The 19,455-nt window shown below is 47.8% G+C and overlaps 1 protein-coding gene across 1 annotated transcript in view; it reads left to right on the forward strand.

Moving 5' to 3' along the window:
• The first annotated feature begins 9,201 nt into the window (after positions 1-9,201).
• The window catches only part of LOC128796833 (fer-1-like protein 4), a 38,770-nt gene continuing 28,516 nt past the window's right edge, over positions 9,202-19,455 (forward strand). The window contains exons 1-11 of the mRNA XM_053958859.1: positions 9,202-9,280; positions 9,379-9,434; positions 10,440-10,528; positions 13,109-13,208; positions 15,371-15,462; positions 16,067-16,108; positions 16,214-16,378; positions 16,657-16,717; positions 17,893-18,024; positions 18,143-18,205; positions 19,218-19,302. Of these exons, the coding sequence (XP_053814834.1) occupies positions 9,202-9,280; positions 9,379-9,434; positions 10,440-10,528; positions 13,109-13,208; positions 15,371-15,462; positions 16,067-16,108; positions 16,214-16,378; positions 16,657-16,717; positions 17,893-18,024; positions 18,143-18,205; positions 19,218-19,302 (964 nt within the window). The remainder of the gene's footprint in view (positions 9,281-9,378; positions 9,435-10,439; positions 10,529-13,108; positions 13,209-15,370; positions 15,463-16,066; positions 16,109-16,213; positions 16,379-16,656; positions 16,718-17,892; positions 18,025-18,142; positions 18,206-19,217; positions 19,303-19,455) is intronic.

Below are 19,455 nucleotides of genomic sequence, written 5' to 3' on the forward strand. Positions count from 1 at the left end.
TCTGAAATGAGCTGCTCTACTGCTGAGCTTGGTGAGAGAAGTGTTGCACCTGTGTTTGCTGTTATGACACTTACCCTGTGCTCCTTGATAGGTGTCTTTTTATAAAGCTGCCTTGAAATGGATGTGACCAAAGACTGTTGGTTGGATGCCTGAGGTAGTTCCTGTTGTCTTCATAAAGTGCCAGTATATTTTTTTATGTTTCAGTGACCGTACCTTTCTGTGTTCTTTTTAACCACATTTTTCTATTAGCAAAATTTCTTTCTGTGATGAACTCCTGCTTGAAGCCATTGTTATCGTTCAAGAACGCTGCACTTTGCTTATTTGTGGGGGTTAAATGAGAATTAATCATTAATTAATGGGATTGGGGTGAGATTAATGAATCACATTAATGTGACTTTAAAAATCCTGCAGTTGGAAACACTGAGATGAAGGTACTTTGAGTGAATTCTTTATATCACATAAGTTACAAAATGGAGAAGTAACTTATCTGTGGAACTCCAAGGAGGTGCTACCTTATCCTCAGTAGTGTGAAGCGTGCATTACATGATATGGGGACTGTAGAACAGGCACATGATAGCAAAGCACAAATGTTTTGAGGAAGATGGTTCATTTCCAAGTAGAGATAAAGAAACTTGAGCTTGTCATTGCACTACAAGTATCAACACTTTCAGTTACTGAAATAAATATTCTACTTTGACTTAGATAACATGTCTGGACTCTTATTTCCTTCCTGGACTTTCCCCTTTGTTTTCCAGCAATGTGAATGGTGGTGTTTCAGTATCTGAGTTAGCCTAGGTTCAGTGAGATCCAAAAAAAAAAGCTGAGCCAGTTGTCCATCATTGTTAATTTTGTTCCCCTTTAATCACTAAGACTGCTGAATTCCACAGCCCTTTCCTGCAACAAGATAAGATGTTCCTTTACTGTGAAGTTGCAAAATAATTTGTTCTACCTGATAAACCAGAAGATGTTGAGAATACATTGGCAGACTGCATTTGTGATCCAGGCCCTGAAACTTAAGTTACAAGCTTGAATGAAAACAGAACTTGGGGTTGAATTCACAGAATGACTAGGTTGGAAGAGACCTTCATCATCGAGTCCAACCCATGCCCAAACACCTCAACTAAACCATGGTTCTGAGTGCCACAGCCAGTCTTTTTTTAAACACATCCAGGGATGGTGACTCCACCACCTCCCTGGGCAGGCCATTCCAGTATTTTATCACTCTTTCTGTAGAAAACTTTTTCCTAATATCCAACCTGTATTTCCCTTAGCACAGCTTAAGACTGTGTCCTCTGGTTCTGTCAGTTGTTGCCTGGAGAAAGAGACCGACCCCCACCTGACTACAACCACCCTTCAAGAAGTTGTAGAGAGTGATGAGGTCACCCCTGAGTCTCCTCTTCTCCAGGCTAAACAACCCCAGCTCCTTCAGTCGTTCCTCATAGGCTTTGTGTTCCAAGCCCCTCACACCAACCTTGTTGCCCTCCTCTGGATGCACTCAAGCATCTCAATGTCCTTCCTAAACTGAGGGGCCCAGAACTGGACATGGCACAGTGCTGAGTACAGGGGGAGAATGACCTCCCTACTCCTGCTGGTCATACAATTCTTATGCAGGCCAGGATGCTGTTGGCCTTCTTGGCCACCAGGGCACACTGCTGGCTCATGTTCAGCCGGCTGTCAACCAGTGCCCCCAGGTCCCTTTCTGCCTGGGCACTGTCCAGCCACACTGTCCCCAGCCTATAGCATTGCAGGGGGTTATTGTGGCCAAAGTGCAGGACTGGGCACTTGGATTTATTAAACTTCATCTTATTGGACTCTGCCCATCCATTCAACCATTCCAGGTCTCCCTGCAGAGCTCTCCTACCTTCCAACAGATGGATACACGCCCCCAGCTTAGAGTCGTCTGCAAATTTACTAATGAGAGACTGAATACCCTCATCCATGTCATCAATAAAAATATTAAATAGAACTGGTCCCAGTACAGAGCCCTGAGGGACACCACTGGTGACTGTCCCCAGCTGGATGCAGCACCACTCACCACCACTCTCTGGGCCGGCCGTGCAGCCAGTTCTGAACCCAGCACAGAGTGCTCCTGTCCCAGCCGTGGGCTGCAGCTTTTCCAGGAGTGTGCTGTGGGAGATGGTGTCAAAGGCCTTGCTGGAGCCCAAATAGACACATCCACAGCCTTTCCTGCATCTACCAGACGAGTCACCTGGTCATGAAAGGAGATCAGGTTGGTCAGGCATGACCTACCCTTTGTAAACCCCTGTGGCTGGGTCTGACACCCTGGCCATCCTGTAAGTGCTGTGTGATGGCACTCAGTATAAACTGTTCCATGACCTTACCGGGTACTGAGGTCAGCCTGACTGGCCTGTAATTACCAGGATCCTCCTTCCCACCCTTGCTGTGAATGGGTGTCACACTGGGCAGCTTCCAGTCATCTGGGACCTCCCCAGTGAGCCAGGACTGCTGGTAAATGATGGAGAGCGGCTTCGCAACCTCATCTGCCAGCTCCCTCATCACCCTGGGGTGGATCCCGTCTGGTCCCATGGATTTATAAATATCCAAGTGTCCCAGCAGTTCTCTGACTGCCTCCTCTTGGATAATGGGGTGACCATTCTGCCCCCTAATATCACTGACCGACCCAAGAGGACAGTTGTCCTGAAGGCAAGTCGTCTTCTCACTAAAAACTGATGCAAAGAGGTTAAGCACCTCTGCCTTCTCTTTGTCTGAAGTTATTAAGTTCCCTTCCACATCTAATAAAGAACAAAGGTTGATCTTACCCTTCCTTTTACCATTGATGTATTTGTAAAAACATTTTTTATTACCCTTTACAGAAGTCGCCATTTTAAATTCAAACTGAGCATTAGCCTCCCTATTTTTTTCCTACATGCTCTAGCAGCCCCCTTATATACTTCCTGAAAGACTTGACCCTCCTTCCAAAGATGATACATCTTCTTTTTATTCCTAAATTCCTCCAAAACCTCCTTGCCCATCCAGGTTGGGCATTTGCCTCGTCGACTTGTCTTTCGGCACACAGGGACAGTCTGTTCCTGTGCCCTCAAGATCTCTGTTTTGAAGCATGCCTACCCTTCCTGAACTCCTTTATTTTTAAGGACTACTTCCCAAGGAACTGTCTGAATAAGTCTCCTGAATAGGTCAAAGTCTGCCCTCTGAAAGTCCAATGTAAAAGTCCTATTAATGTTCCTCCTGATTTCACCAAATATCGAGAACTCTATAATTTCATGATCACTGTGCCCCAAGTGACCTCCAACCACTACATCTCCCACCAGCCCATCTCTATTTGCAAACAGCAGGTCTAAAATAGTCCTCCTGGTGGGCTCACTCACCAGCTGCGACAAAAAGTTGTCCTCCACAAACTCTAAAAATTTCCTGGACTGCCTTTTTTCAGCTGTATTAAGTTCCTAGCAGATGTCTGGCAAGTTGAAGTCTCCTACAAGAACAAGGGCTGGTGAACCTGAAACTTTCTCTAGCTGTTTCTAGAATAAGTTGTCCACCTCTTCTTCTTGGTTGGGTGGACAATAACAGACTCCCAGTAGGATGTCAGCCTTGTTGGCCTTGCCCTTAATTCTCACCCATAGGCATTCAACTTCATCGTCATTAGTTTCAATACCTATAGCGACAAAACCCTTCCTAATATAAAGGGCCACCCCTCCACCTCTTCTCCCTTTCCTGTCTCTCCTGAAGAGCTTGTAGACAGCCAGGACAGTGCTCCAGCCACGTGAGCCGTCCCACCACATTTCTGTGATGGCGATTACATCACAGCTCTGCTGCTGCACCATGGCCTCCAGCTCTTCCTGTTTGTTACCCATGCTGTGTGCATTGGTGTACATGCACCTCAGCTGGGCTGCTGATTTCACCCCTAACTCAGGCTTACCACCCTTGGGCCTGCTTCCAGACAACCCAGCTGGATCCCCTTCCCCCTTCAAACCTAGTTTAAAGCCCTCTCAAAAAGGTCTGCCAGTTCATGAGCTGAAAACCTTCTGCCCTTAACAGAGAGATGGAGAGCATCTGGTTCCAGCAGGCCAGGTGCCATAGAAGTTACCCCATGATAAAAAAATCTGAAATTCTGCCAATGACACCAACCATTGAGCCACTTATTGATAATGTGAGCTCTCCTATTCCTTTCACCATTTTTCTCAGCCACCAAAGGGACTGAGGAAAAGACTACCTGCACCCCTGTCCTATCAACCACTTGTCCCAGTGCCCTAAAGTCTTTTAATTGTCCTGACACTCCTCTTTTCAGTCACATCACTTGCAGCCTGGAGTATCAACAATGGGTAATAACCAGAGAGCTGAATGAGGCCAGGCAGTCTCTTAGTGATATCCCATACCCGAGCCCCAGGGAGGCAGCAGACCTCTCTCTGGGGCGGGTCCGGTCTACATACAGGGCCCTCTGTTCCCCTCAGAAAGGAGTCACCCACTACAATTACCCTTCTTTTCTTTTTGATGTTAGACGTGGTGATCCATCTTACAAATGAATCATAATTGGGAGGCTCACTGGGCAGATAATTTTCTTCTAAGTAGTCTGTCTGACTCTCCAGATCCAGGGGCTCATACCTATTCTGAAGTGGCACCTGGCTAGGGGATGGGGGTTGGGAGGAATTTTTATTATTACCTCCCCAAGCAGGGTCCCATTTCCACTCCTCTTCATCTACCAGGTGTCCTTCTATTGCCTGACAGTGGGAGGCATGGGAGTCCTCTGACTCTTGGTGGGTCTCCCTCAAGAATGGAAGGGCAGAACTCCACCAGTCTATTTCCCTTTCACTTTTCCTGATACTCCTTAGTCTTTCAACTTCCTCTCTAAGCTCAGCCACCAGTGAAAGGAGATCATTCACCTGTTCACACCACAGGCAGTGACTCAGTGGCTCAAACAGTCCACACAGGAATGTGTCTGGACAGATGCATCCTTTTTGGAGGGTTCCATCTGGTTACATACACTCATACTGACTATAGTTTTCGATCGTATAAAAACCATTACTACCAGAATCCTAAAACCTACCAAGCAACACAAACACCGCAAACAACACACAGTATACCTTATAGCAGGAAAGGCTGCAACCCTGTCTGCTTGCCCTGCCTGCGTGAACTGCCTCACAAACTGCCGTGCCACACCCTCGGAGACCTGCCTGCCCGTTTGCCCGCTCCTGTTCGCTGGGCTCAGGGTCGCCGCGCTCTAGCCGCTAATGTATGAGGGAGGAAGCCGCACCCCATCTACCATTAGGTAGCTTGTGCTTGAGGGGCTGCGGGGTCAGGAGCACTGCTGAGCGAAGATGATTATATTCTAGTTTTTTATTCAAACCTAATTTGACCATGATATGTTCTCTCAGGTTACATAAACAGCAGCCAACTTCCTCTAGAGAAAGCTGGACTGTATTTCTTGACACTTAACTTGCAGCACCCCATTTTCTTGCACTTCTTGCACTAAGTCTTGCACTTCAAGACTTAGTCTTGAAGGAAACTAAGCAACCTCTCATCTTGAGTGGCTGTCTAAACTGAAATGTGTTGCAGGTGCGGAAGAGAGGGAGGAAAACTGCCAAGTCGTCTCTGAGAAACTGCTCCTTTGGTTGAGAACATCCTTCACTTGTGTTTTCAGCTGCTTACAGCCTGTAGCAGACCTCTCCTTCTCCGTTATGCATACAAGAAATCTAAGGCTGTTTTCTTTTTGGGTGTCTATTTTGAAGCCCATTTTGCTGCTCCTTGTTAAACCTCTGCCAGCTCCCATGCAAAAGGGAGTGAGTCCTCTGTGTCTGCCCTGTAAGGAGTGAAGTCACTGTTCTGCAGCAAGCTGAGGTATCTCCAGGTATAGAACTCATTTATGGTAGAAGAGACCTTTCCTGTTTTGGTGAGGAAGAGGCCAAGAAGTGGTAGAGGTGGGTCTGAGGAACTTCTTCCCACTGTGGGAGCAGACCAGAATTTGAAGGAGATGCTCTTTACCCACAGGTAAGTGGCTGAAATGTGAGCAAGGGACACAAGTCCTGTAGTTGTAACTTAGGAGCATGAGCTGCAAGGGTGTGGGCCCATGTGAAAAGCCATGGGAAGCTAAATTTAGAAGCTACTGATCTAGGATGGCAGAATTTTGCCTGTTTTCTGTCTTTTAATCTCCTCACGGCTCCAGGTTTTAGAGGAAGTGCAGACAGCTGCTGGGCACTTTGGTGAAAGGATGGTAGGTCTGTTTCCTGCCACGTGCTGCCCTGGGTGTAGCTGGAATGCAGATTGATGGCATGACTCAAGTTAGAGGAGAGGTCAGGTTATTTTCCTCAGGACAATGTGTTGTGCATGCTCTCTGTGTCCCCCAGTCACTGGCTTGATTTATCTTCCTGGTGAGCACAGGGAACACCCCAGAAGTCTTTTTACCCTTGCCAAGATTAAATAAGCACCTTTATACTTGTGATCCCAAAAGGTATTTCAGCCTCCGGGCTTTGAAAAAAAATCAAAAGCTTTTGCATGTGGGAACTCAGTCGGGAGGGTTCCTTTTGCTTCCTGGACATGTGGCAATAAATACTGGTGGCTTTTCATGCCAGGCTATGCTACACTACCCAGCAAGCAGTGGGAGATAATGCCTTTTTTTGCCTGGATAACTGGTTCGGTTAATGGCCCTCCTTGAGGTCTAAAATACACATGGGATGGTTTTGCTAAAAATGAGGCACTGTCTTCAGGTGGGTGCAGTGGTGAGACTGCTCCAGGTGTTTGAGGAAGCCACAGAAACTCCATAGGGATGTGCTGTCTTCTGACCAGCTTTGAGCAAGTAGTGGATCCTCTCAGCAGCAGCATAATTTGATGCTCTGGATGTCTCATTAAACTGCCTAAGTTGCACTCCTCACTCCACTCTACCTATGACTGGATATGGGGTCAGCACATTGAGCTTTCTGTCTGTTCTAAACTGATGAGTTCACTTACTTGGGTTCACAGAAGTGGTGCCAAGTGCTGTCAAGTCTGCTATGTTTTGTTGTTGCATGGTTGTGCTGGTTTGAAAGTAAACTGGTGTGAGAAATGAACCCCACTCAACAACCTTAAGAGAGATTATAGGTCAGAGTTACAAGTTATTAAAGAGATTATGATAAATACAATAATACAGAGAAAACTGGTTTTAACCCACAACGACTCAATACAACCTGGCACCCTGTTGGTCAGGGTGATGGTACCAGTCCTGTCAAAGTTCTGGTCTTCCTCCAAATCTATCAAGTCATGAAAAATGCATATGATATGATTGGCTCTTCACAAATATTAAAAGGAATACTATATGTGTTATGTTGGAAAGTTGTATTATATTAATTTCTTTGTAGTACTGTATTAATCCTTTTTAAGTAGTGTGGTAAATATAATTTTTAGGCTATAGCATAATATTAAAATAGAAACTATGTGATGTAAGATACTTTTTGTAACTAGCTCAAGGAATGGATAAGATAACCAAGAAATTCTTCACATACAGATAACAGCAACAAGACACCAAAATTCCAAGAGAAGAATTATTGCCTCCTTATTTTGACTGTTCGGACTTCCAGACTTCTAGGAGCCAAGAAATTGATTTACAAGATGAAGGGGGGGGGGGGTCAGAAATTAAGCAGAGGACATCCTTTGTTTGAAAAGAATGTTTGCATCATGTATGAGATATATGAATATGCAACATTCATATTGCTTTTTAGGGTTAATCCTTTATTAGCGAGGTGTGTTTCTATGGCAGAGTGCCAGACACCCAGACATCTGTAATTCTTTGCTTTTTATTGTCTTTTATTGTCCTAACACTGATTGCCCAAATTCTTATTGTTCTAATTTTTATTAATATTTTATAAATATTTTATTACTATTAAATTTTTTAACATTTTAAAACAAGTGATTGGTGTTTTTTCACAAAGTGGTGGTGCCAGAAGTCCTCAGGCCCAAAGATTTTATATATTCATGTTTGTTAGGAAAATTAATCCACAATGCCAGAGGTTTATGTCTGAAAAGGAAACAGAGGAGTCCTGTATGAATGAAGGGAGACACCATGGGGCATTTTCCATAGGGTCTCTCAAAATGATGGAGGATGCAGCCTCCTTTTTATCCTAATTTCCCAGCCAAATTTCCCTCTCTCTTTCGCCACTGGCTGAGGTACTTGGGAAGTACAGATTTCCCTAATTGCCTAACACAGACCCCCTTCCAATGTGCACACCACACAACCCCAAGCCTCCTCCCCTCTTTTCTTTGTATCTCTGTTCTGTTTCTCTAAGTCCAAGAATTTAGCACAGCCTTGGGTGAACAACAGTGTCAACTGGTGGAATTCCTCTGGAATTTATGTTTGGTGATGGGTGCTGAGAGGGAGAACCAGACCCCCAGGAGAAAGAAATGCTCTCCAAAATCTGTTCAGCTCATGTTTGTTCGATTGCTTTAATCTGTTCTGAATTTGTGCTTTGATAGAGCTCTGGCATCTCTATCAGCTCTCGAGTAAATAGGATGAGCTGGATTAGGGCTGGGGGCTCGCAGTAGGGAGCACAGCCAGCTTCTGGTACCATGAGCCCCAGGTCTCCCTCCTCCCCTTCCTTGTGAGGTTGCCAGCACCCTGCAGAGCAGCTGAAGCTCCTGTCCCACTGCCTATGGATTTTGATGCTTGTCTCTGCCCTGCAGAGTTCTGGCAGCTGGGGTGCAGCTGCTGTCCCAAAGTGCTCTGGCATCCTACCTGGTCCGAGCAGCACCTCAGGCCCCTGCTCAGGAGGCTGCTGAGCATGTGCTGTTCCCTCGTGTCAGAGGAGCCCAACCCTCACAATCTGAGCTGCCCTTTCTCACCCTCCCTCTGTTTGTTTTGGAGGGTTTTAGCCACAGCCACAGGGCCTGTGATTTTGTGCTGGGGAAGGTGCAGAGCTGGGGCTGAAAGCAGAGTCAGGCTCTGTATTCGCAGCCGGTATCTCTCAGTTCAGAATTCAGCAGCCCATGTCCTTCCAAGCACCCGGGGCTCCCCCGAGGCCCTGGGCTCTCTCAGCCGGCAGAGGGGCATTCCGGGGGGCTCAGCCCAGTGCCGTGGGTTGAGGGATGGAGGCAGTACAGCCAGGCCTTCCCCCTCCTCCCTGTGTCCCTCAGCAGGGGCTGCCCGGCCCGTGGGCCACTGGGGTGTGGAGTGTCTGGCCGGACCGGCTGGGTGAGTCAGGGTTGAGTCACTCCCGGCGGTGCGCGGCTGGGCGAGGGGCAGCAGGGCCCGCCACGAGCTCCATGGCTCTCAGCGTCGGTGTCCGGCGGCTCTCCCAGCTGCCGGGCCGTGGCGAGCGGCAGGTCCATCTCAGCTTTCGAGGTGGGCTCTGGGTGGCCAGGAGGGTGGGGGTTTGGGGATTTAGGGCTGGGGGCTGCCTTTGCCTGCCAGCACCTTACGCCTCCTCTCTACTTCTGAAGGCTTCACCCAGAAGACAAGAAAGGTCTGCTGTGGCCCAGAGGCCGTCTTCAAGGAGGTGAGGAAACTGGGATCATGTGGAACATATGGGACTGGGATGGGACAGGTCAGTGTCTCGGTCATAAAATCATAGATTGGTTTGTGTTGGAAGGGACCTTGAAGATCATCTCATTCCAACCCCCACACCATGGGCAGGGACACCTTCCACTAGACTGTTTTCTGGGAATTTCTCTGTTGTTTCCTTCTTCCATTCTACTCAGAGGGGCAGATGGATCCCTCACATGGTGTATGTGACCTACGCGTACAAGCTTCCGGAACTGAAATTCAACTAAATGACACTGCCTAGAAGCCTGGGCATATCAAAGCTGAAGGCAAAGCTCCCCCTGCCCTCAGAAAGCCAGATTGTCACTGCAGTCGATGCCTTGTGGGCAGGAGTGGGACTTGTGTGTTTGAGTGCACGTATGTGTGCATACATGTGTGTGTGCAGGGGCAGGGATGGGGGTGGCCTGGGAAGCATGTCCATTTCTTCAGTGCCATCCCCACTGAAACCTGTGACAGCCCACCTGTGCTGTGCCAGTGGGTGGTTCCCACCTGTCCCTTGCTCAGGTCGCAGTGCCAATGTGCTTCCTGGGGAAGGGCAGTGAAGGTGGTGGGGAGCAGAAGGTACAACCATTGTTTTGGATGTGTGGTGAGTTGAAGCCTCAGAGTTCAGTTTTTCTCTAAGCCAGGTGACTCCCTGTGTGGTGATCACTTCTCCCCAAGCACCTCTGTACATTCCCACGTTCTGTCTTACTCCACAACCTGCCAGCTCAGGGACCCAGTAGGCACAAGCATCCTTCTTTTCCAGGGTGGTGCTGCTCTGATTTCTGTAGCAGCTGACCTGTGGCTCTGTGCTGCTGGAGGGGCTCTATGCCTGGCCAGGAGGAAAGGAATTTCCCATTACAGCTGCTTTTCATCATGTCCATGGACTTGGTCACCTCACAGGGGAGCCAACCAGCCATGAGACATGGGAAAGTGTGTCTGAGAATGAGTTGTCATCCCTTCCTGCTCCATTTGTTTGCAGCTCTTTCGTTGGCCTCACTATGGGAAGCTTGCCATGGGCGAAATGCTGTCCATTAAGGTTTACAACTGCAGCAAGGTTTTCAGTAACAGGTAGGTCCTTTGAAAGTTGGGGTGACCAGTAGAGGTGGTGGAGAAGACATACTGGTCTTTACATTGTTTACTGGCAGTAGAAAATGTTTATTGAAAATTTGATGGAAGGAAGATGAGCAGAATGCTGCTTATAGAGGAAGAATGGAGCTGGGTGTTCTGGTGGGGCAGAAATGCTGTATATATTAAGTTAAATAAGGGGAATGATTTAGTTGTGCCAGCAGTAAAAGGGACTACATAAGAATTCAGATCAGACCCTCAGCTGGAACAAAAGTTAAACAAGGCCCTAAAAAACAGCTACAAAGGCAGATCTTGCTGCAGACTTAGGATCTGCTGTCATCCTGAACATCCTCGTGGTGACTGCGACCATGCTGCACCCAAATTCAACATATCTGTTGGTGTAGAAAAGCCCTGAATGCATTGTGTTATGGTTTAACCTTTAATAAGATAGCAATTTCAATTTAAAAGATCAGCCAGAATTTAAAATGCTTCTAGGTGGCACAGGTGCAACATTGTGAACTCAGTGGTTATTCCAACAGTTGTAAAACACTGCAGGGAAACCCAAGAATAGAGGTGACAGACTGAGTAGTGGAGCAAGAAAGGCAGCAGAGGCATGTCCTTCAGGACATGTGAAACATGAAGATGCAGGGAAAAGTGCCAGTTCTCATAAGCAAATTTTAAGAACTGAAGGAAAATGCACCAGCTAATAAAGCAAACCTAATAAGTTTGCATACAGCTAATTATGCAAATCTTTTCAAAGATGCCAGAGAGGGCATGGAGAAAACAGATGAGCACAACACGTGAGACACAGATGATGACAGAGCAGAAAGTGTGGCAGAATGTTGTTGTGTCACTGTTTCCTGGATGTTTTTCTTATGGGAGCTGGATCAGAGGAATTGTCTCTGACTGAAATGTCAATAGAAACTGCTGCAGGACAAAGAGATACCACAAATAGTAAGAAAACAGTAGGACCTGACAGCCTGAAGCAAAGAAGTCTAGTGAAAATGAGTGGATTGACACTATATCCACACACCTCCACTGCTGGGGAGCAGCATAATAGCAGGTGACAGACAGTACAGTTCAAAAGCAGTTGGTCTGTGCACTGGGATGGTCAAAATTAAATAGAAGGAGAGTGTGGAAAGACAGAAGGGAAAAACTTGTTACTTTGCTGTATCTGTTTATGGTCTCTGAACTTCTGTGTGTGCATCCTTTCTGTGGCAGCAGCATCAAGCTGGCAAAGCTGGAAAGGAGGAGGATGAGCAGACAGATTCCTTCCTTGGGGGTAGGAAGTTGGACAGGCTCTGTGTCTCAGAGAAAAGGGAGGTGAGAAGGAATACAAGAGATCAACAGCTCACAGCTGAAATTAAGATGTGTAGGGAGCAGTTCCTCTTGTCTGAGTCCTGGGTAGGCTCTTCCAGTGGTGGTTCCCAGCTGGCATTGGGAAGCTCTGCTTCTTGCAGGGCTTAGCTTGGCTGCCAGCAGAGATGCCATGAGGAGATGGAGGTCCATGTACACATGGGTGCAGACAGTGACACACAAGCCAGGGTTAGGACTGGCAAATGCCATCCTGCATGCCTTACTGCCACTTGCAGGGAGCCAGATGACCCTTCTCCAGGGAGAAGCCACTTTGGAGTAGGTAAATTTTGGCCTGGCTTGCTGCAGACATTCTTGTGGTCATAGTTTTATGTCCTATTTCTGTATTTTCTTGTGTAAAGCCTCTGTTTCCCATTTTTTTTCTGAGAATAGTCCCCCCAGCTCTGCTGGGTACCCAGACACAGACTGGCTCCTGTGAAGCCCAACTCTGCTGAAGGGGAGATCTCCTTTGCACTCCATGAGTCTGGATCTGCACAAGCCTTTAATCATCAGTGGCAGCTCAGTTGCAGGTAGCTGCCTGGGCATGACTGGGGAAAAGGCAGGACCTGCTGCAGGGTCAGTCTCAGGTATTCAGCTGCCAGACTCCCTATGGAAAGCAGTTCAGGGCAGCTCAGAGGGGCTGTGAGCGGTAGAGTGGAGGTCCCAGTACTCCCCAGGATGTACGCACTGATGCTATGTACAGTGTTGTTGCAGTCTCCCTTTTTTATTCCAGTATTAGGAAAATTAATCCACAAAGACCAGAGATTTATGTCCAAAAAGGAGTCCTGTAACTTTTTTTGAATGAAGGGAGAGGTCATGGGCGTTTTCCATGGGGACTCTCAAATTGTTAGAGGGCGCAGCCTCCTTTTTATCCTGATTTCCCGGCCACATTTCCCTCTCTCTTTCCCCACTGGCTGACATACTTGAGAGGTACAGACTTCCTGAAATGCCTAATACCTAAGACTCCCTTGTAATTTATATAACCCCCCCTTTTTTCCTCTTCTGTCAATCAATGGAATTTCTGTGGAATATATGATTCTTCTTTCATCTCTCTGTATTTAACTTTATTTATCAGCAGGCTTACAGTTTGTTTGTAAAGACAAATCTCTCATTCCATTAATCAATCAGTGGAATCCTTCCCATTGTTTCTTTTATCTCTCAGTACTAGTTTTATCTACCAGCAAATGCCCAGTTTGTTTGTAAAGACAAATCCCTCATTCCTTTCACCAGGCTGCTCGGTACCCTTGTCCTCAGCCTTCAGCACCTGATGACATCCGGAAGGCTAATCCTGCGTGAGTCCCTTGTGGACATGAGCAACAGAGTCACTGGTGTAAGTTGTCTGTGGATAGCCTGGCTATCAGCAGTCAGTAAGGCTTTTTGGGAAACTTCATGTAGTACTCCCTAGGTGGATTGGGGACTGAGGGGAAATCCAATGTGCTGTTTGAGCTGGAAGCACTGTGGCATTTGTGCCATCTCTGCGGAGGGACACAGACACTTCACATCCACCAAGAGGTTTCTAGGAGCATCTACAAATGCATGGCTTGGGCTGGGGCTCCTGGATAACTGCCAAGGGCCTGAATGAGCAAAGGGAGGCTTCATAAAACCTTCTCAAGTCTGGGCAATGGATGTAGGAAGTGGCATCTCCTCTGCTTCATGCACCATGAAGTACATGTATAGGGGCTGCTGTAGTGATGGAGTGAGGTGGAAGGTGGTAGGGTGCCTTGGAACCCCTAGCAAGCTTTTGGGTTAAACTCTAGCATTAACTGGATGGCTTAATGAGTATCTGGGACAGCATGAGTGTTGCTGACACCTGAATGCCCCTCTGCTCTGCGGGTCCTGCTCTCCTCCAGCCCTGGCACTGGGGCTCAGTCAATCCTTTGCACTTGTAGAAGATGAATACCACCCTAAAATGAGCTGTTTCCTGCCAGCTGGGTGTGCAAGCACAGCTCGGTGGGTTCCAGACTGCCAGACCTGTGCCAGGGCAGCTGGCAGGCGGGAAGAGCAGAGGCAGAGGCAGCAGTCCTGCAAGGTGCTGCATCTCTACTTGCTCTTCACACAGGCAGTATGACTAAACCACATGGTGGCACATGACATGCAAGCTCTGTGGCCACCAGACCACCAGCCTGAGTGGCACAGGCACAGGTTGCTGGTGTTACTAGACTCCTGGATCATGGAGCAGGTCCAGGTAGAAATTGACCATTTCCAGGATGATTTTTAGCCCATGCAGCTCACTGGATAAACGTTCATGCCAGCAAAGAGACAGGGATTAGACTTAGCTCTTGGTGCTGGTGATGGTTTGAAGGAACTCCATTGTGTAAGGTCAGAGGTACACTGTGGCCCAGCCCTTTGCCCCCGGTGTCTCTTCCCTTGTGCTAACAGCAACACATGCTGATGAGCTGCCCCAACCACATTCAGTTTTGCTGGGTTATTTTTGGATTGTGCAACCCTGGCTGTACAACAGCTGCAGGGATAGAAATAGGGCAGGCAAGACTGCTCATCCAAGAGCAGCCTGGGACTCTCTCAGCTCAGCTTGGAAGAGGCATGACCCCAAGAGAGAGGCTGCTCCTTTAGCAAAGTAGGAATAAAGCTATTAGACTTCCTGCTAGTCCAAATCCTGTTCTCCTCTGGGACTAGAGTTACTTGCACCCCTTCTTCTCCTGGTGATTTAAAGGAGTGTTTTTAGGGCCTTAGCTTTTCATCCAGCTTTGTCTCAGGCTTCTTCACCTTCCAGCCTTTGCTGCTGCCTTTCCTGATCACCATACTGCTGATTTCTTGGGCTGCATTTCTTTTCCCAGAAATGTGTATTTTTCAGGGATTGAGCTCTGAACCCAGAGTACATCCCCTTCAGCCTACTAAGCTTCCATACTAGTGTTTTTGGCCTCTGCTGGGAAATCATCTGTGTTTATGTTGGTTTGAGATCAGGTTGGCCACTTGCAGACCAAGGCTGTTCAGACCTGTGTTGGCTGTGCAAATACCCAGTGTGCTCTGTACTTCTCTGACTGTCCTTCCTTGTATCTTGTGATGCAGGCTTTCGATGTGCTAGTGGCTTCTCCAGCATTTTAATCCAAGCTGTCATTCCTAGGAATGCTCTGCCAGCTATCTTGTGCCTCCTCCAGAGAGACTGCTCCAAATCCTGCATGTTATTGTGCAGGGCTCTCCCCAGCTCCCTTGTCAAAAATGCCTCAAGGTGATTCTCTGGGCCTCTTTATGGTAGGTTTGTAACGTTGAGCCTGCTTTTAGTCAATGAAACATGGAGATTGAGAAGCTGTGGAGGAGGGAGTTTTGTTATGTCTAGCTCGTTGATGGAGGCAGACAATAGGAGTCTGGTACAAATATGCTTCTTGTGGGGACATGACCACCTTTCTTCTGCATCTTTCCACCAGCTTCTCACTTCTTTTTTTCTTCCATGCCCCCCTTTCTCTTTTTTGTGACATTTCTGTCATTGTTTTGTGGCTATCAAGCTCTCAGGCTATTTCACGTTCTGTTTTGTAGATCTACATTGAATTGGATTTGCGCTACCAGCCTCCAAATGGCTCAGCGGGGACCTGGGTTGAAGAGGATTTTGTCTATCTTATGAAAGACAGGTATGGAAATCCTAGGAAGAGCAAATTTCCAGGCAGTTTGTACAGCTGCCTTTGTCAGTGGCAGCATTTGGGATGCAATCCATCCTCATTTACTCTGCACTTCTGGACAGGCTGATGCATCTCAACTCTACAGCAGCAATAAGGGGGCAGAGTTTTTGGATAAAGAGATACCTTGTTTTCACAACGAGCCTTTGACTGCAATGTTCCACTGTAGCTGCTGGGAGTCCTGGGACTCCCTGGGAGAGCCTTGAGAGCATTTCTGCAGCTTTCCTGCCTTGTGGTTGCAAAGTTGCAGAGAACATGGTTTTGGCCTCCAGCACCTCCATGCACCCTGCATGCTGGTACTGCCCCAAAGCCAGGGGAGTTGTAGGTTTCTGGGCAGACAGGATGACAGGCAGCATCAAGGCCTACAAAGTGTCACTTGTGGAACTAGAGGGAAAACAGCAGACACATGGGGTGGACAATGGATAAGCTTAGGAAAAAATTGTTGGTGTCCCTGACGAGAAATAAGCAGGAGAGTGGCTGAAGCACCATTACCTAAATGCATCAGGGAACAGCCGTGGCACACTGGTCTTTAGAGAAAAACATCTTTTGTTTTTTACAGTTCGGAGTTAATCATCCACAATCCTGGATTTGAGCAGCTGGAGTAAGTAGCCCTTAAATGTCTTGGCTCACCCTCCTGGGGGGAGGGCAGTGCACAGCCCAATTGTCAGGCTGATGTATGGCTCATGGCATGGGGCGGGGCTTGCAGGACTACCGAGTGGCTGAGAGTGAAGGAACTGGACAAGAAGGCTGCTGCACTAGGCAGGAAGCTGGCAAAAGGTCTGGAGACTGATGAAGAAGAGGAAGAGGAGGAAGATTTCTATGATACATCTGAGACTGGGGCCTCAGGCACTATCTTCAGCCCTGTGAAGAGGTATCCATGGCATGCTCTTCTTTCTTGCCCTTGCTTGGGTCCTGGTGTAGAAAGTGCCATATCCTGAGGAATTCCTGCAGCTCATGACAGTCTGCTTTGGCCAAATGTCAGAAAACTTCCATCTCTAAAGGCCCTAGACAGGGTGTATTGGGGATTTGCTCATTCCCAAGGCAATGGGCCATTATTTGTGAGGTTTTCTGTTGCTTCCCTTGGTGAGAACTTACTCAGGTTCATGTTGACAAGGACACCTGCTCACCTGGGCTTTTTTCTCTGTGCAGCCGCTCCAGACTCTGCTCTGCACGAGACCTCTTTGCCATCCCAACTCCACAGAGTTTCCAGGTACTGCAGCACTGGGTGCACGTCCCCATAGCTGCCTCTGGCCCCGCAGCCAGTCCCTTACTGCCTTGCTGAAGGCCTGGGCTTCTCCAATTGCCACCTACTCTGTCAAGGCCTCTAACATGAAGACCATCATGCTTTGTGTGACTTCCAGGCAAGATGTAAGATTCCCTGAATGGACTGCATCCATGAGTGCTGGCCACAGTATCAGTAAGCCCATGCAGTGAGCTATGGATAAACAGGAGAAGGGAATCAGCTACATGTGCCATTGCAAAACATTGCCTATGCAGACGTTTAGAGAGTACCCAGGCAAGGCTGGTGCCTGCCAGCTTTCCCAGGGCCTTGTCTGTCTTCCTTGGGGACAGCTGTGGGATATGACTAGGGCCAGAAGGCTATGTGGGGGCTTGCTTGGACATGCCAGGAGACTGTTAGGAAGCTGTGGCTCTGGCTGATTATCTCACATCAGGCTAAATTGATTTTAGGGTAAGTCTCCAAGCATGGCTATGGTTTTAAATCCTCCTCTGGTTCTAAGTAAACGTGGACTCACATTTGGTCCTTTCAACCAAGCAGGAAGTTTTTGTGAGGGTTGAATTTCCTACCATCGTTCTCTTGAAGCAGTCATTCTGTACCTTAACCATGGCTTAATTGCTTGTACTGAGAGCAAATGTGAGAACATTTCTTGCATATCTTAGACTTGTAAGCAGTTGCAGTAAATGTAAGTAGTTTGTAAGCAGCCGCATTCCAGTCTTTCCAATGGTGTCCATCTCAGTAGGATTCAATAGGGAGTATTAACAGAAGATAAAAAAGGCATCTTCTCCAAGATGCTCTGTGGACCCTGTCATGTGGGAGCAGTGGGTTTTCAACCCCTTAGGATCAGAAACTGAGGGTAACAGTGCTGCTGGGAAGGTCTGCTCTTGTCAAAAGTACTGGGGCTCTTACACTTTATTTCCTTGCTTGTCTGAAAGAAACAAGTGTCTCAAATACTACTTTGGTGTGTCCTGGCTGTAGCAGATTTCAACAGCCGTGCTTTTGCCTGCCCTAGGTGTCCAGCTCTGCATTGAGACTGCCCTGTACATGTGCATACTGGTATTGTTGAAACAATCTCAGGATGGAGGTGTAAACAAGGAGAGTGCTGATTCAAATAAGGAGAATGCTGGTTTTCTCCCATATTTTCTCAGGTTGGGATTAATGTAATTGAAGCACGGAAGTTGGTGGGGGTGAACATCAACCCCTTTGTTGTAGTCAAGGTGGGAGAGGAAAAGAGGCACACGGCAACGCAGAAGTCAACAAACTGCCCCTTCTACAACGAAGTACGTGACATGGACAGAGGCTCTGTCCTTGCACCACCACTGTCCCAGATGCCTGGGACCATCTTTGCAAGGGATGCCTGGAAGCCTGGGGCTCAGCTATCTTGCTTTTCTCTTCCAGTATTTTTTGTTTGACTTCTATGAGCCAAGGGAAATTTTATTTCACCGACTCATAGAGATCTCGGTATGTATGTCTTCCTCTTTATCTTTCACTGGTTAGTGGTACAGCTTGATGCGTCTGTGTTTAGACACTGGGTGCAATGGGCAATGCAAGGGTAGCAATACCATTGAGGTGTTCCAGCTGGAATCACCTGCCCACAGAGAGCCACAGGGCCTTCCTGTGGCTGCACTGGGGCAGAAACCTAGCCCTGCTCTGAGACAGTTCTGGGCAGTGTTGCCTTCCCACCTCCTCCAGGTAAGGGTTTTTCTTCACCGTGTGACTGCAGTGGGGCCTCTGGGGCACTTTCTTGCCTTTTGCCTTGTTGCCCTGCTGTTTTTGTAGCAATTCCCTACTGCCCCTCACCCTGGAGTCTCATCCTGCAGGTCCTGAAGGTAAGTGACTGATGTGAGGGGAGCTCAGAAATTATTTGTGTTGTAGAAAAGCCCAGGCAGGAAGAGAGGTTGAAAATCCTTTGGTCCAAAGCACAAAGACTTCCCCAATACACAGGGATGTTCTGAAGATAGCTAAACCCAGCCAGCATGTCCTTTGCCAAGTGGTCTCCAGCACTTTCTCTGTGAAAAGCTGCATGTCTCTTCTGCTGGTGAGAGTTCAGCGAGAACTGAGCAAGACTTGAGTTTTGGGAGAGACACTAGTCTGGTGGGGTCATAGCTCTGCCCTAACCCAGCAGGATATGGACACAAGGTCTTCCTGTGGGAAAAAACAGATCTGTCCCAGCACCATTGTTGGGGTGTGGCTTACCTGGGACTACAGAAGCTGAATTGGTTGCACATTACTGCCTCGGTCTAGGTTTGACTGAGGGCTATGGGCTGGTGGGCTTTGTGGGAGTGGTTGGGTAGCAATGGGTTAGTCCTAAGGCTAACACAGATGGGTCAGTCTGCACAAGGAGCTTGCAACCACTGCCTCAGCTATGCTTTGGAACACCTCTTGGCAGCCCTGTGTTCCTTGGAGATATCTGGATGTGTCACTTGACTGCCCACACCTCATGGTGCTCAAGGGGGACTTGTGCTATCTTCAGGTTTTTCACTCAAAGAAGATACCATTTCTGGGAACTTGCATAGGAACGTTCAAGATGGATGTGGAGACAGTGTACAGCCAGCCAGGTATGAGAACTGCACCACATACCTGTGCCTGACCCTGGCTCTGTCTGAAACTGGTGTTTCCTTCATGCTCTGATGGGTCTGGTCAGGGACCTGGCTTTAAAGCACTTAGTTTGCATGAAGACCTGAGCTTGCTTCTCCACCCAGCTGTCTGAA

Source organism: Vidua chalybeata, chromosome 17 (assembly GCF_026979565.1).
Source record: "Vidua chalybeata isolate OUT-0048 chromosome 17, bVidCha1 merged haplotype, whole genome shotgun sequence".
In the NCBI taxonomy this organism is placed as follows: Eukaryota; Metazoa; Chordata; class Aves; order Passeriformes; family Viduidae; genus Vidua; species Vidua chalybeata.